Genomic DNA, 16,100 nt, shown 5'->3' with positions numbered 1-16,100 from the left:
CCAACAACTACCAAAACTGCACCCACTATAACCACAGCTGCTCCAACAACAACCACAACTGCACCCACAACAAACACAGCTGCTCCAACACCAACCACAGCTTCCCCAACAACAACAACACCCTCAACCACAGCTGCACCCACAACAAGTACAGCTGCTCCAACAACTACCAAAACTGCACCCACTATAACCACAGCTGCTCCAACAACAACAACAACTACACCATCAACTACAGGTGCTCCAACAACAACTACAGCTGTTCCAACAACAACCACAACTGCCGCCCCAACAACTACCACAACTGCACCCACAACAACCACAGCTGCTCCAACAACAACTACAGCTGCTCCAACAACAACCACAACCGTTGCCCAAACAACAAGAACCACAACTGTTGCCCCAACAATCACAACTGCGGCCTCAACCACAGTTGCTCCAACAACAACCACAGCTGCTCCAACAACTACCACAACTGTGGCCACAACTGCAGCTGTTCCAACAACAACCACAACTGTCTCCCCAACAACTACCACAATTGCACCCACAACAAACACAGCTGCTCCAACACCAACCACAGCTTCCCCAACAACAACAACACCCTCAACCACAGCTGCACCCACAACAAGTACAGCTGCTCCAACAACTACCAAAACTGCACCCACTATAACCACAGCTGCTCCAACAACAACCACAACTGCACCCACAACAACCACAGCTGCTCCAACAACAACCACAACTGTACCAACCACAACTGCCGCCCTAACAACAGCCACAGCTGCTACAACAACAACTACAGCTGCTCCAACAACAACCACAGCCTCCCCAGCAACAGCTACAACTGCACCCTCAACTACAGGTGCTCCAACAACAACTAAAGCTGTTCCAACAACAACCACAGCTTCCTCACCAACAACAACAACTGCACCCTCAAGTACAGGTGCTCCAACAACTACAGCTGTTCCAAGAACAACCACAACTGTCGCCACAACAACTACCACAACTGCACCCACAACAACCACAGCTGCCCCAACAACAGCCACAGCTGCTACAACAACAGCCACAGCTGCTACAACAACAACTACAGCTGCTCCAACAACAACCACAGCCTCCCCAGCAACAGCTACAACTGCACCCTCAACTACAGGTGCTCCAACAACAACTAAAGCTGTTCCAACAACAACCACAGCTTCCTCACCAACAACAACAACTGCACCCTCAAGTACAGGTGCTCCAACAACTACAGCTGTTCCAAGAACAACCACAACTGTCGCCACAACAACTACCACAACTGCACCCACAACAACCACAGCTGCTCCAACAACAACTACAGCTGCTCCAACAACAAAAACCGCTGCTCCAACAACCACAACCACAACTGCGCCAACCACAACTGCCGCCCTAACAGCAGCCACAACTGCACCAACAACAACCACAGCTGCCCCAACAACAACCACAGCTTCCTCAACAAAAACAACAACATCAACAACTCCCTCAACCACAGCTGCTCCAACAACAACTACAGCTTCCCCAACAACAACCACAGCTTCCTCAACAACACCAACAACACCCTCAACCACAGCTGCACACACAACAACCACAGCTGCTCCATCAACAACCACAACTGTGGCCACAACTGCAGCTGCTCCAACAACAACTACAGCTGTTCCAACAACAACCACAACTGTCTCCCAAACAACTACCACAATTGCACCCACAAAAAACACAGCTGCTCCAACAACAACAACAACTGCACCCTCAACTACAGGTGCTCCAACAACAACTACAGCTGTTCCAACAACAACCACAACTGCCGCCACAACAACTACCACAACTTCACCCACAACAACCACAGCTGCTCCAACAACAACTACAGCTGATCCAACAACAACCACAACCGTTGCCCAAACAACAACAACCACAACTGTTGCCCCAACAACTACACCTGCTGCCTCAACCAAAAATGCTCCAACAACAACTACAGCTGCTCCAATAACAACAACAACTGTTGCCCCAACAACAACAACAACTGCACCCTCAACCACAGTTGCTCCAACAACAACCACAGCTGCTCCAACAACTACCACAACTGCACCCACAACAACCACAGCTGCTCCAACAACAACCACAGCTGCTGCAACAACAACTTCAACTGCTCCAACAACAACCACAGCCTCCCCAACAACAACTACAACTGCACCCTCAACTACAGGTGCTCCAACAACAACTACAGCTGTTCCAACAACAACCACAGCTTTGCCACCAACAACAACAACTGCACCCTCAAGTACAGGTGCTCCAACAACTACAGCTGTTCCAAGAACAACCACAACTGTCGCCACAACAACTACCACAACTGTTGCACCCACAACAACCACAGCTGCTCCAACAACAACAACAGCTTCCCCAAAAACAACAACAACTGCACCATCAACTACAGGTGCTCCAACAACAACTACAGCTGTTCCAACAACAACCACAACTGTTGCCCCAATAACAACCACAGCTTCCCCAACAGCAACAACAACAACAACTGCACGGTCAACTACAGGTGCTCCAACAACAACAACCGTTGCTCCAACAACCACAACAGCAACTGCGCCAACAACAACCACAACTTTGGCCACAACTGCAAATGCTCCAACAACAACCACAGCTTCTCCAACAACAACTACAGCTGCTCCAACAAGAACCACAGCTTCCCCAACAGCAACAACAACTACAACTGCACCCTCAACTACAGCTGCTCCAACGAGAACCACAGCTTCCCCAACAGCAACAACAACTACAACTGCACCCTCAACTACAGGTGCTCCAACAACAACAACTGCTGCTCCAACAACCACAACCACAACTGTACCAACCACAACTGCCGCCCTAACAACAGCCACAACTGCACCAACAACAACCACAGCTGCCCCAACAACAGCCACAGCTGCTACAACAACAACTACAGCTGCTCCAACAAGAACCACAGCTTCCCCAACAGTAACAACAACTACAACTGCACCCTCAACTACAGGTGCTCCAACAACAACAACTGCTGCTCCAACAACCACAACCACAACTGTACCAACCACAACCACAGCTGCCCCAACAACAGCCACAGCTGCTACAACAACAACTACAGCTGCTCCAACAACAACAACAACTGTTGCCCCAACAACAACACCAACTGCACCCTCAACCACAGTTGCTCCAACAACAACCACAGCTGCTCCAACAACTACCACAACTGCACCCACAACAACCACAGCTGCTCCAACAACAACCACAGCTGCTCCAACAACAACTTCAACTGCTCCAACAACAACCACAACTGCACCCTCAACTAAAGCTGCTCCAACAACAACTACAGCTGTTCCAACAACAACCACAGCTTTGCCACCAACAACAACAACTGCACCCTCAAGTACAGGTGCTCCAACTACTACAGCTGTTCCAAGAACAACCACAACTGTCGCCACAACAACTACCACAACTGCACCCACAACAACCACAGCTGCTCCAACAACAACTACAGCTGCTCCAACAACAACCACAGATTCCCCAACAGCAACAACAGCCACAACTGCACACACAACAACCACAGCTGCCCCAACAACAACCACAACTGCTCCAACAACAACTACAGGTGCTCCAACAACAACCACAACTGCGCCAACAACAACAACAACTGTCTCCCCAACAACAACCACAATTTCGGCCACAACTACAGCTGCCTCAACAACAACCACAGCTTCCTCAACAACAACAACAACAAACACTCCCTCAACCACAGCTGCTCCCACAACAACCACAGCTGCTCCAACAACAACTACAGCTGCTCCAAAGACAACCACAACTGCTCCAACAACCACAACCACAACTGTGGCCACAACTGCAGCTGCTCCAACAACAACTACAGCTGCTCCAAAGACAACCACAACTGTCTCCCCAACAACTACCACAATTGCACCCACAACAAACACAGCTGCACCCACAACAACCACAGCTGCTCCAACAACAACTACAGCTGCTCCAAAGACAACCACAACTGCTCCAACAACCACAACCACAACTGTGGCCACAACTGCAGCTGCTCCAACAACAACTACAGCTGTTCCAACAACAACCACAACTGTCTCCCCAACAACTACCACAATTGCACCCACAACAAACACAGCTGCTCCAACAACAACTACAGCTGCTCCAACATCAACCACAGCTTCCCCAACAACAACAACAACACCCTCAACCACAGCTGCACCCACAACAACTACAGCTGCTCCAACAACTACCACAACTGCACCCACAATAACCACAGCTGCTCCAACAACAACCACAACTGCTCCAACATCAACCACAGCTTCCCCAACAACAACAACAACACCCTCAACCACAGCTGCACCCACAACAACTACAGCTGCTCCAACAACTACCACAACTGCACCCACAACAACCACAACTGCACCCACAACAACCACAGCTGCTCCAACAACAACTACAGCTGCTCCAACAACAACCACAGCTTTGCCACCAACAACAACAACTAGATCCTCAAGTACAGGTGCTCCAACAACTACAGCTGTTCCAAGAACAACCACAACTGTCGCCCCAACAACAACCACAACTTTCGCCACAACAACCACAGCTGCACCCACAACAACCACAGCTGCTCCACCAATAACCACAGCTGCTCCAACAAAAACCACAACTGTCTCCCCAACAACAACCACAACTGTCTCCCCAACAACAACCACAACTGCGCCCACAACTGCAGATGCACCCACAACAACCACAGCTGCTCCAACTACCACACCTCATCAAACAACAACCACAGCTGCTCCAACAACAACCACAACTGCTCCAACAACAACCACAACTGCGGCCACAACCACAGCTGCTCCAACAACAACTAGACCTGTTCCAACAACAACGACAGCTGCTCCAACAACAACTACAGATGCTCCAACAACAACCACAACTGTTGCCTCAACAATAACCACAACTGGACCCACAACAACCACAGCTGCTCCAAAAACAACTACAGCTGCTCCAAAAACAACCACAGCTTCTCTAACAACAACCACAGCTGCTCCAACCTCAATACCAACTGCACCCTCAACCATAGGTGCTGCAACAACAAGTACAGCTGCCCCAACAACAGCCACAGCTGCTCCAACAACAACCACAACTGCGCCAACCACAACTGCCGCCCCAACAAAAGCCACAACTGTGAAAACAACAACCACAACTGCACCAACAACAACCACAACTGCGCCAACCACCACTGCCGCCCCAACAAAAACCACAACTGTGAAAACAACAACCACAACTGCACCAACAACAACCCGAAGTACAGCAACATCAACCCCAACTAAATCATCAACCACAACAAAAACCACCTCCTCTGCTATTGTTAACAACTTCAGCTTTTTGTCCCTAGTTCTGGCTCTAATACCACATGTTCTTAGCTCATATTTTTAATATTTTTCTCTTACGTTCACATTCGTTAAATGAAGTCACAAACCAAAATACATGTGGAAATGTAAAATAATTAAGTATGTAAATTTTAATTTGTCTTCATTGTGGGTTCATCACTTTTGGTTTGACAGAGAAAAGTTAATTTTAACAGTTTTAGTGTTTTCCTCCTCGAGATGATGTTTGTGTATGTATCATCCAAACGTTTGATTTGATAACTGATAAAAATATTATAATGTCTGCTATCTCAACACTGATCTTATCATGGCACTTTTCAAAACTATCATAAATAAAGTCTTTTTGCATTGATTAATAAATGTCCCCTGACTTTTTAAGGATGAGAATAAGGGCAGATTCTTAATCATTAAACTATCTATACGTGATAAAAAGCTATGTATTGCAAGTGTATATGGTCCCAATGTTGATGATCCCTCATTCTTTCACAGTTTTTTCAGTGCACTCTCTGAACACTTAGATGGCACACTTGTTCTTGGAGGCGACCTCAACCTTGGACTAAATGAAGACATGGATAGGCTCAATACAGCGCGAACTCAGCGTAATTGGCAGTCCACAAATATAATCAAACAGTATATGAGTGACTTTGGTCTTCGCGATGCATGGCGCTCCCTTCACCCCACCAGTAAGGAATTATTGCTGGGTATCGTCACTGATTTCTAGAATCGATTCAATTCCGATTCACAAGGTCCCGAATCGATTCGATCCACGATTCGATTTAATTCGATTTAATTCGATTCGATTCGATTTAAATCTGGGAAATTTTGACAGTCAGAAATATTATAATTCAAATCAGTACATTTACATATTTTTGTATCAATAAAAAGGAAGCTGACACACGCAAGACTTTATCAAAGGTGTGGGCATCACAGCAGATGCCTTTGTGTCAAAGTAGCTGAAGATAAAACACAGAAAAACATGAAGGTGATTTTCCTGGCCTGGGATTTTATAAAAATATTCTGCAGTACATCAAAAACGAAAGAAAACCATTAATCAACATATGAACATTACCTCTGAAGTTACAGCGGTTTTATTAGAGACACGGTTAAGCGTTTTGCATTTTGAATAATTTTAAAAAGTTTAAATTTGTTCAGTATTGAACAGCAGAAATGAGGTTTTCTTTTCGGAAGAATGTAAAAGGGAAAAAAACAGCGGCTGACAGCGCTGTAAACTACGGTAGACTGGTGCGTAACAAGCAAGCGAATAATGAAGAAAGGGAAACTGTTCTTGAAGTACAGAGAGAGAGAGGGGGGGGGGAGGGAGAGAGAGAGAGAGAGAGAGAGCTGTGCATCGCGGTGGAAGCAAAACAGTAAAAGTCAGAGTGAATTCATGACAATTTTATGTGAATCGTTTGGATCTTCTTTTGCTGCTGGTTCGGTCAATATTGTTTGGAGAGAGATCAAACTAACAGCTTTAGAATTGGCGCAAAAAGGGCGTAAACACAAAGCGCGGACCCGCCGAAACATCAGGATCAGCGAGCTGTCGGCTTTCAGCCCCAACCGTGAGAAAGGCGACATCTAACTGATTCTGATCCGCGGGTCGCACTGTGTGTTTAAGTCTATGTGCAGAATCCCTGTACCTGCTCTCATTTACTGTCTTAACTGTTTGGTGGTTCTTGAAATTTTGTGAGATGTCACCAAAGATTCTGGCATTTCAAGCAAAATAAATTTATATTAAAAAAATCGATTCAGGATTTAAATGAATCGATTTTACGTTATCCAAGCCAGAATCGATTTTAATCGATGAATCGATTATAAAAACCCACCCCTATAAGGAATATACTTTTTTCTCACATGTCCATCACTCCTACTCTCGTCTGGATTATTTTTTGGTCAGCAGCTCACTGCTGAACGACATTTCAGACACTGAGATTCATCCTATAGCTGTCAGCGATCATGGTCCTGTATCTTTAACACTAATGCACAAGAATAATACTACGCCAAGAAAAAACTGGAGATTTAATATATCACTACTTAAAGATGAAGACTTTATTAAATATTTTAAAAAAGAGTGGACTTCATATTTAGACTATAATGACACTCCCGAAACATCAGCTTCTGTTCTATGGGAAGCAGGGAAAGCTGTGATGAGAGGTAAAATAATTTCTTTCTCATCACATAAAAAGAAAAAAGAAAACAAAAATATTCAGGAATTAGAAAAAAACATCAAATCACTAGAAGAAGCCTACGCGTCCCACCAAGATCAGGAAACATTGAACAAAATACGCAAAACAAAACTAGAATTAAATGAGATAATTGATAAAAGAACAAAATTCTTAGTACAAAGACTACGCCTACAAAATTACGAACACGGTAATAAATCCGGTCAATTTCTAGCAAACCAGCTGTATTCACCACAAATAAACCCATCTAAAAAAGAAATTGATCAGTTTTTGGACAACATAACTCTTCCAAAATTATTGGACACTCAAGCAATGGCACTGGATTCACCACTGACACCAGGTGAATTCCAGGAAGTCCTGATAAGTATGCCCAATAATAAGGCTCCAGGTCCAGATGGCTTTCCTGCAGAATTCTACAAAGAATTCTGGTCGATTCTAGCACCAGTTTTCTACAGAACGTTGTTGGAAATCAAAGAAAAGGGCAGCCTTCCATCAAATATGAATTCTGCAAACATTAATCTCCTGCTAAAACCAGGCAAAGACCCTGTATATCCCTCAAGCTATCGTCCAATATCCCTTATAAATGTAGACCTTAAAATAATCTGCAAAGCTCTCTCAAAGAGACTGGAGAAAATAACCCCCCTCTTAATTCATCCTGACCAAACTGGTTTCATAAAAGGTAGGCACTCATCAACAAATACACGTAGATTACTTAATTTGATAGACTACTCATACAGTAAAAACCTAGAAACTACAATATTCTCTTTAGACGCAGAAAAAGCGTTTGACAGAGTTAACTGGAAATTTCTATTTGCAACTTTACACAAATTTGGTTTTGGATCCTCTTTCATAAACTGGTTAAAAATATTATATAATTCCCCAACAGCTTGTGTCAGAACAAATGACCAGACATCCTCCAACTTCTGTCTCTTGAGGGGCACCAGGCAGGGATGCCCACTCTCCCCTTCACTGTTTGCAATTTTTATTGAACCACTAGCAGCAGCAATTAGACAGAATTCAGTAATTAAGGGCATAAAATGCAAGAATGTGGAACATAAAATCAGCCTTTATGCGGATGATGTGTTACTCTTTCTCCAAAATTCACAAACCAATATCTCTGGGGTGATTGAATTGATAAACTCTTTTGCAAGAATATCAGATTACTCAATTAACTGGTCAAAATCTACAGTCCTACCGATTAATTGCTCCTTCCATAATTCCTCTTCTACACCACTGCAATCGGGAAATATATAATATTTAGGTATTAATGTTTCTCCCAAGCTTGCAGATCTAACTAAATTAAACCATATCCCACTTTTAAAGAAGGTAGAAGATGATCTGGCTAGATGGAAATGTCTACCCATATCACTCATGGGAAGGGTTGCCGCTATAAAAATGATGGTCTTACCAAAAATAAATTATTTATTCTCAATGATCCCAACTAAACCGCCACAAGATTGGTTCAGATCTCTAGATTCATGTATGTCCAAATTCCTTTGGAAAAATAAACCCCCACGTATAAGCTTAAAAACACTACAAAAGACCAAGGATAAAGGAGGACTAGAACTGCCTAACTTTCAGCACTACTTCTTAGCCAACAGGCTTCAGTTTATCTCAGGATGGCTAAAACACACCCTCTTAGATGAACCTTGGCTAGATGTAGAACAAGCACTCTGCAATAATCTAGAGATCTCAGACCTACCATTTATCAGCTCAAACATCCAACGACATGAATGCTTTAAAAGCATCAACATCAGCTCTTCTCTGACAGCATGGTGGGAGTTTCTAAAATTGACAGCGTCTTCATTAATCCCATGCAAACGTACACCTATCTGGAACAACCCTGACATATTACAAAACAATAATATGATAAACTTTTCAGATTGGAGTGGTAAAGGAATCAAATATTTAGAACATATACTAGAAGGAACATAATTTATTTCATTTGACGGACTAGTTACACAATATGGGATCAACAAGAAAAGATTTTTAGAATATCAACAAATTAAATCCATAGTAAAAAAGAAATTTAAACCGGGTCAAGTTGAACTACAAACACCACCAAGTGTGGTTCAATTTCTTACTCTTAAACCCCCCAAATTACTTTCCAAAATATACAGAATGCTTTCTAAAACAGATGAATCAATATCACTTCCTATTGCAAAATGGGAAGCGGATTTATCAGTTAACTTAGACCTAAACTTCTGGTCTCAGATTTGCTTAAAAACCTTTCATCTAATTAGAAATCCCAGTCTTCAATTAATTCAATACAAAATATTACATAGAGTGCACTATACAGGTCATCGAATGTTCAAGATGGGCTTTACGTCTACCAACAACTGCTCACACTGCCAAACCAATTCACCGGACAATTATATCCACGCTCTTTGGTTCTGTCCACCAGTTCAGAAGTTTTGGCGCGAGATATGTGAAGACTTATCGAAGTGTCTGAAATGTAACATTCCAACTTCCCCCTTAGTGTGTTTGTTGGGCAGCTTAGATAATGTCACTTCAGAAAAGAATATCGCCCATATGGTTTTCACTGCCCTATGCATAGCCAAGAAAACAGTCCTCATGAACTGGAAAAATAAAAATAATCTTAATTCTAACCAATATAGAAATTATCTATTAGATTACATTAGTCTTGACACAGCCTCTGCCACCACATCAGATCAATTGCTCTGGGCTCCTTTGATCAGCTCCATCACCTAGTGGGGGTGGGGGGTCATAGTTTGGTCCCGCCTTCACTGTTGTGATTGGTGAGGGGGTAGGGACAGGCTTAGGGCGTCGGGGGGTTCCCGGGAGGCATCTTCCTTGGGGGGCTCAACCCGGGGTAGCGGTCACGTCCGGTTGGGGGCTCTGTTGGCTCTCGGGTGACTGTTTCCTCGCGGCTGCGTGCAGCGGGGCTAGGGGAGGGTCTGTGCTGACGGACGTGGGTTACTGACCTGGTAGCCTGGCTGCCCCTGGGTGGGTCCGGGATGGGCGTGAGGTTCTGGGGGCGCTCCGTCTCTGGGCTGGGGCCCGGGCTGGGGCCTCGGGGGCTTGGGTCCTGGTTGGTGTGTTGCCGGGGTTGTGGGCGGGTGGGTGCATGGGGGCCCAGCCCTGGAGCAGGGTGCCGCCGGTGCATCGAGCCACCTGGGGGGCTCTTCAACTGGTGGGGAAGATTGTCACATCTTGCAGGAGCTTTCCTCTCCTCAGGGGCTCTCTCTGCAGGAGGGGGAGATACAGGAGAGGTGGAGGAAGATCTCAGCCTGGGTGTTTATTGTCTTATGTAGTCTGGAAGAGGAGTGGATGGTGGGGTGGGTGCAGTTTTCTCTGTGGTGGGGTTGGGTGGACTGTCCCGGCCTCTGTGGGGCCGGGAGGCGCTGTTGCGCTGGGCCCCGGTCTGGATGGGCCTGGGCCCCCTTTCCCTGGTGGGTCGCGAGTATGGGGGTGCCTACTGGGGTCAGCGGGGGAGCTGGCCCCAGGGAGGGATCACTTGCCCCTCCCTTCCTTCCCTCCCCATCTCCAGCTGCCTCCCTCTTCCCGCTCCACCACAACCACCCACACATGCAGGACCTTGGAGTAGGGGTATGTCACCAGGGTGCAGAGGAGGCAACCCCCCCCCCCCCCCCTGTCCCCTTCTGGCTGCCTCTGTCTCAATTTTATCCCACAACTTAGACATTCACATTACTCACACTCTCATTACACATACATGTAGGATCTTGGGGGTGGGCACGATACACGGAGTCCAAAGTACCATCAGGGTGTACACCCCACCCCTGGCGTCGGTGCCCACCTCTCAATTTTAAATACACGTAGACATTGAGGGCTAGCAGGAGGGACCATGCGCTTACCTGCTGCTCTCTGGCAGGTAGCTCCATGCCCTCCTGGGTTTTAAATGCACCTTAGAACACACATGCATCAACACTACAATGAGCGGGTGGAGGGAGGTTTGGAGTCTTCTCTCACCCCCGTTCTCTGCGACCTGCTGGAGCAGGGGGGCTAGGACTAGGAGGAGGAGTTGGCCGTCCGACTGCGGTCTGGAGTGTGGAGCCTTCCTGCTGCTGCAGAGTCGGGGCGGTCTCCCCCCCACCGCAGGGAAAAGGGTAACACCACCTGGGTCTGGGTGCAGTTCCCCCCTCCAGGGGCAAGGGTACCTAGACCTGGTTTGTAGAGTACGCTTGGGGAGTGTGATCGTGTGTACAGCGTCTCTTTATGTCTGTCTCCACGTTGGTTGAGTGTGGAGTAAGTGCATATGAGAGCATGAGGGTGGGAATGGATGTTTGTATCTGTGTGTGCCTGTATGTCTGTGTCTATATGTCAGGTTGGGTGTCAGGCGCCACCTCTCTGGGGACATCTCAGGCCCTCCAAGGTTTGGAGGCCTATCTCCCCCCACCACCACGTCCCCTGCCAGTGGCGGACCCCCTCAGACATCGGTGCGTTGGTGGTTCTTTGTGTCCGGGGATGGGCGTCCAGGTACACACCGGCTCACTCCTTGGCGGCCGCTTATCGGGGCCTGGAGCCTGGGGCTCGCTCGGGCCACTTCGGAGGTGGGGTGCCCCCGGCCTCTCGGCCTGGGGCTCGGTCACTCAGGCACGGCTGGCTGCCGGCGGAGCTCACGGGCGCGTCACTGCAACTCCCCCTGGCTTCTGCTCCGCAGCTGCTGAGTGAGCCCTCATCTGGGACTCTCCTCAGCTCTTTCTGGGACAGTGGCGCAGCTGCCCCTCTGTTGGTCTTCCTTGGTCTCTTGTGTTCTGGGGGCCTCTGGATGTCTGGAGTTTTGATCTCCTCCATACCTGCTTCATGCCCTGGAGGACGGGGCTGTGGCCCCCCCACACCCTCTAGCAGATCATTACATGAAGGAACCTTTTAAAAAACAAAAAACAAGCGCGTCCATGCTCACAGGTGTACACACGGGTGATCACACCCACAAACTACACCCTTTTTGGCTCCTACCTCAAAGCACACTGTGTTCTGTTGATCTTATGTGCTGCACAATAATGTTTAATATTTAGTATTTACTGTCATATTCCCATATATCATTGTGATGCTGTTTATTCTATTACTCTTGTTCTCTTCTGCTTGTTTTCTTTTTTCTTTCTCAGCAGGTGATCCATATGCTTTTTCTTTTTTTTCTCTGCCCGTTCTGTTAGTTTTTGTTTTTTGCCCTTCTCCCCCGTCCCTCTTCTCAGCTGTTTCTCTTTCCCTCTTTCTTTCTCCCCTTCTTTCCCCCAGTCAAGTCTGTCCCGTATTCAGTAAGTGAAAATAAAATAAACAATAAAAGATGAATCAAATGGACCATTACGGCAAGGCTGGGATGGTCAATTTGGTAAAGTAAATCCGTTGGGCATCTTTCTTTGCCTTTAGACAATAATTCTGATGGCAAAAGAGCCAAACGGGACAGGCAAAAAAAAAAAAAAAAAAAAAAAGGATGAGAATAATTTCTCATAATAATAATTTCTCTACAATAGTCAGTGTTAATACTAACTTATTCAGCTTTTTTTAAATTTTGCTGCAACTCACAATAGTTCTCTCATCACATTTTGTAAATTAAAGACCGTGCAGTATTTGGAAGACAAAACAAGCAAGCACAAACTGTGGGAGAATATTGAGTGACATCCTGCAGTTGTATATAAACACACACAGAGAGAGTATATACGCATAAAAATTATGATATTTTAAAGCAAAAGTCTGAGTGATTCTGATAATCCAGACTATATGACTGTGGTTTTATGGGGTCTGATATCTCCTTGTAATGTAACCAATCAACATAAATATCCAATTTGATTATTAAACTTGACAGTGGTAATCTAACACAACTAACAGTTGACACTCACATACAACTGCTTTTACAACCACAGAGGTGCAGAAGAATGTGATCGGATGTGGTGAAATATTGTCGCTCATGTCATACTTGCCAGGTAGTGGGAAAGCCAAATAAACTGATTCCGCCAGCGCCTCTTCACCCGATTCCAGCGCGGCTGGACTGTGTGGACCCGTTGTGCTGCCACTCGTTTTCCAGAGGCAATTCCATTACGTTCATTAAAGGCAAAGAACGTTGTGAAAGCCCTCACAAAATTCTTTTCAACTTTTGGGTTACCCAGTCAGGGTGCACTGGAACGATTTCATGAAACCCTAAAAACTATGTTGCGCAAATACTGCCTTGAATCTGGTAAAGAATGGGATGAGGGACTTCCACTTTTGCTTTTTGCTGTTAGAGAAACCACTCAGGAATCCCTTGGATTTAGTCCGGCTGGCTTAGTTTTTGGACACACTGTGCGCGGTCCCCTGCGACTGCTTAAAGAAAAGTGGTTATCCGAGTCGCAGCAAGCCGAACATAATGTGTTAGATTATGTTTGCAGTTTTAAAGCGCGTCTTTTCCGTGCATGTCAGTTGGCCCGTGACAATTTGGAACAACCTCAAGGCAACATGAAAGCCCGGTATGACAAAAAGACGGTGGTCCGACATTTTGCTCCTGGTGAAAAAGTTCTGGTGTTGCTTCCTTTAGTTGGGTCTAGCCTCCATGCTCAGTTTTCCGGTCCCTTTGAGGTGGACAAAAAGATAAGTGACACTAGCTATGCAATAAAAACTCCTGATGAAAGAGAAAACTGAGTGTTTGCCACTTTAACATGCTTAAAGGCTATGTGTATGTGCTTCTCTATGAGATTGTAATTGTTCTAATTCTTTTTAACAGAACTGAATGTTGCAGTTGCTTTGCACACTGTTAATGAAGACTGTGTGCTGTTTTCTTTGTACCAGGTAGGCGCTGTTAAGTATAAGTTTTAATTGATGCTGTTGTATAGAAAAAAATAAATAAATAATACTGCTACTATACGATCACAGGTTTGGTTTCAGCTAGAACTTTTAAAAGAAAGACTTTGTTGATGTTGTGTTGTATAAATATATACAACACAACATCAACAAAATTGGGGGTGAGCTATGGTGTTGATTTTCCACCTCTTTCGCACAGTTGCTTTTTATTAAAACAGTTAAATCATGACTGGAAATCTACCTTTCTTTATAGGTATTTTAACCAATACTAAACTACTGCATGTTTCCATCAATACTTCAACCACCTAAACACATAATTGTACTTATTCCTCAAATTGGACACCCTTTATAAAAAAAACAAAAAACAAAAAACAAATGTCTCACAATGTATCATGTCAATATTAATATCCTAAAATAAGAAAGCATTGCATGTGATGTAACAGAGAAAAAAATAAACAAAAAAAGGTCAATAGGCATGTTTCGTTTGCTAAATACTTTATTAAAAGACAGTTTCCTATTTACATTTATATGTTTCACAGAAGATTGTAATTTTTTACTCTGGGATGGGGATGCATGATGTGCGTCCTGCACCACCCAAACGATCTGGGGCGTATCGGAGCCATTTCTGCACTGCTTGTGCAAAGACAAACTCGGACATAGAGTTTGCCCCTAACTGCTGCGTCAGGCCATCTAGGACAAAAATACACACACACACACACAAACAAAAAAAGTGAATTAGAGCACATGAATAAGCTCTTTTTAACTGTCTTCAGCGGGGAGAAAGTATGTAAACTCCTAGGCTGATAAACATGAAAGTCACCAGGCGTAAATCTGCAAACTGCTGCATTTGATTCCCAAAGAGCTATGAGTGGAAAAAGTGATAAGTCTTATTAGCATGGTGTGCCGTGTATCCTTTAAAACAAAATAAACATGGGGTCCTCGGGCTGTACAAACTACAACCCGAGGACTAAACAAGCCAAAGACCAAAGACTCCATCTCCAGATTAACCGGACATGAAAGTCTTGTTATTAAGAAAGAAAAAGTAATATAGCAAAAAAACGGTAAAACTTACCAAATATGCATTTGCAGAGCGCTGTATCTTTAAATGCCCTTTTTTGCTTTGTCTGGTCCTTGGTTTTTTTCCCTGCCCAGTTTAGTACCGAGGCCAGCTCGTTTGTAATAGCATAAGTCATTACACGGCGGACTCGCACCTCCAGTGTGGTCCCTCCAATCAAGGCAAAGCGTCTCACCTATAGACACATTTTAAGAGATGGAATTAGCGTGTCTCATGTCTTAAATGTGTATGCAAGTGCTTGTGTGTTTAATCAACAGGTCGTTGTTATGTATTTAAATCACATCTGACAGCTATTACACTTTATAGTTACAAAGTGTACATAACCTTTATATACTTACCATTGCCTTATTTGCCTCTTGTGATTGAAGAGCTGGCTCTGCATTGTTTAGCTCCTCAATGTTGTGCAAGGGCAAATCCAGAGGCAGTACCCCAGCATCTACCGATTCATTGCAGCTGATATTGCGGATGGCTCTGACCTCCTCACGGAGTTCGTTAACAGCTCTCGTCAGGTCTGACAGAAAAAGATAATTTTTTTTAAGTATTTAAGAATACAGACAACTTGTCAAAAGTCTCCTTGTGTCACACACAGATATGTACAAAGACACTAGACAGTATTTTATTACCTGGTATTTTCACTCGAGGGGCCCGGGGAAACCATTTCTTTGTGGGCTGCTC

At 45.0% G+C, this 16,100-nt stretch overlaps 1 protein-coding gene and 1 long non-coding RNA gene across 2 annotated transcripts in view; one reads left to right on the top strand and one right to left on the bottom strand.

Annotated features, from left to right (window-relative positions):
- LOC143414769 (uncharacterized) overlaps positions 1 to 14,191 on the top strand; it is a gene marked incomplete at its 5' end in the record, with an annotated part of 33,602 nt that extends 19,411 nt beyond the window's left edge. Inside the window, one exon of the mRNA XM_076879603.1 lies at positions 14,088 to 14,191. Within this exon, the coding sequence (XP_076735718.1) occupies positions 14,088 to 14,191 (104 nt within the window). The remainder of the gene's footprint in view (positions 1 to 14,087) is intronic.
- A 644-nt stretch (positions 14,192 to 14,835) lies between these two features.
- LOC112431907 (uncharacterized) lies at positions 14,836 to 15,899 on the bottom strand. The gene is made up of 3 exons (XR_003022709.2): positions 15,764 to 15,899; positions 15,423 to 15,600; positions 14,836 to 15,040 (listed from the first exon to the last, which is right to left on the bottom strand). It is a non-coding gene; the product is annotated as an uncharacterized LOC112431907 (long non-coding RNA).
- Positions 15,900 to 16,100: the final 201 nt, after the last annotated feature.

Source organism: Maylandia zebra, linkage group LG22 (assembly GCF_041146795.1).
Source record: "Maylandia zebra isolate NMK-2024a linkage group LG22, Mzebra_GT3a, whole genome shotgun sequence".
Classification (NCBI taxonomy): Eukaryota; Metazoa; Chordata; class Actinopteri; order Cichliformes; family Cichlidae; genus Maylandia; species Maylandia zebra.
This window is presented reverse-complemented; position numbering and strand designations above follow the sequence as displayed.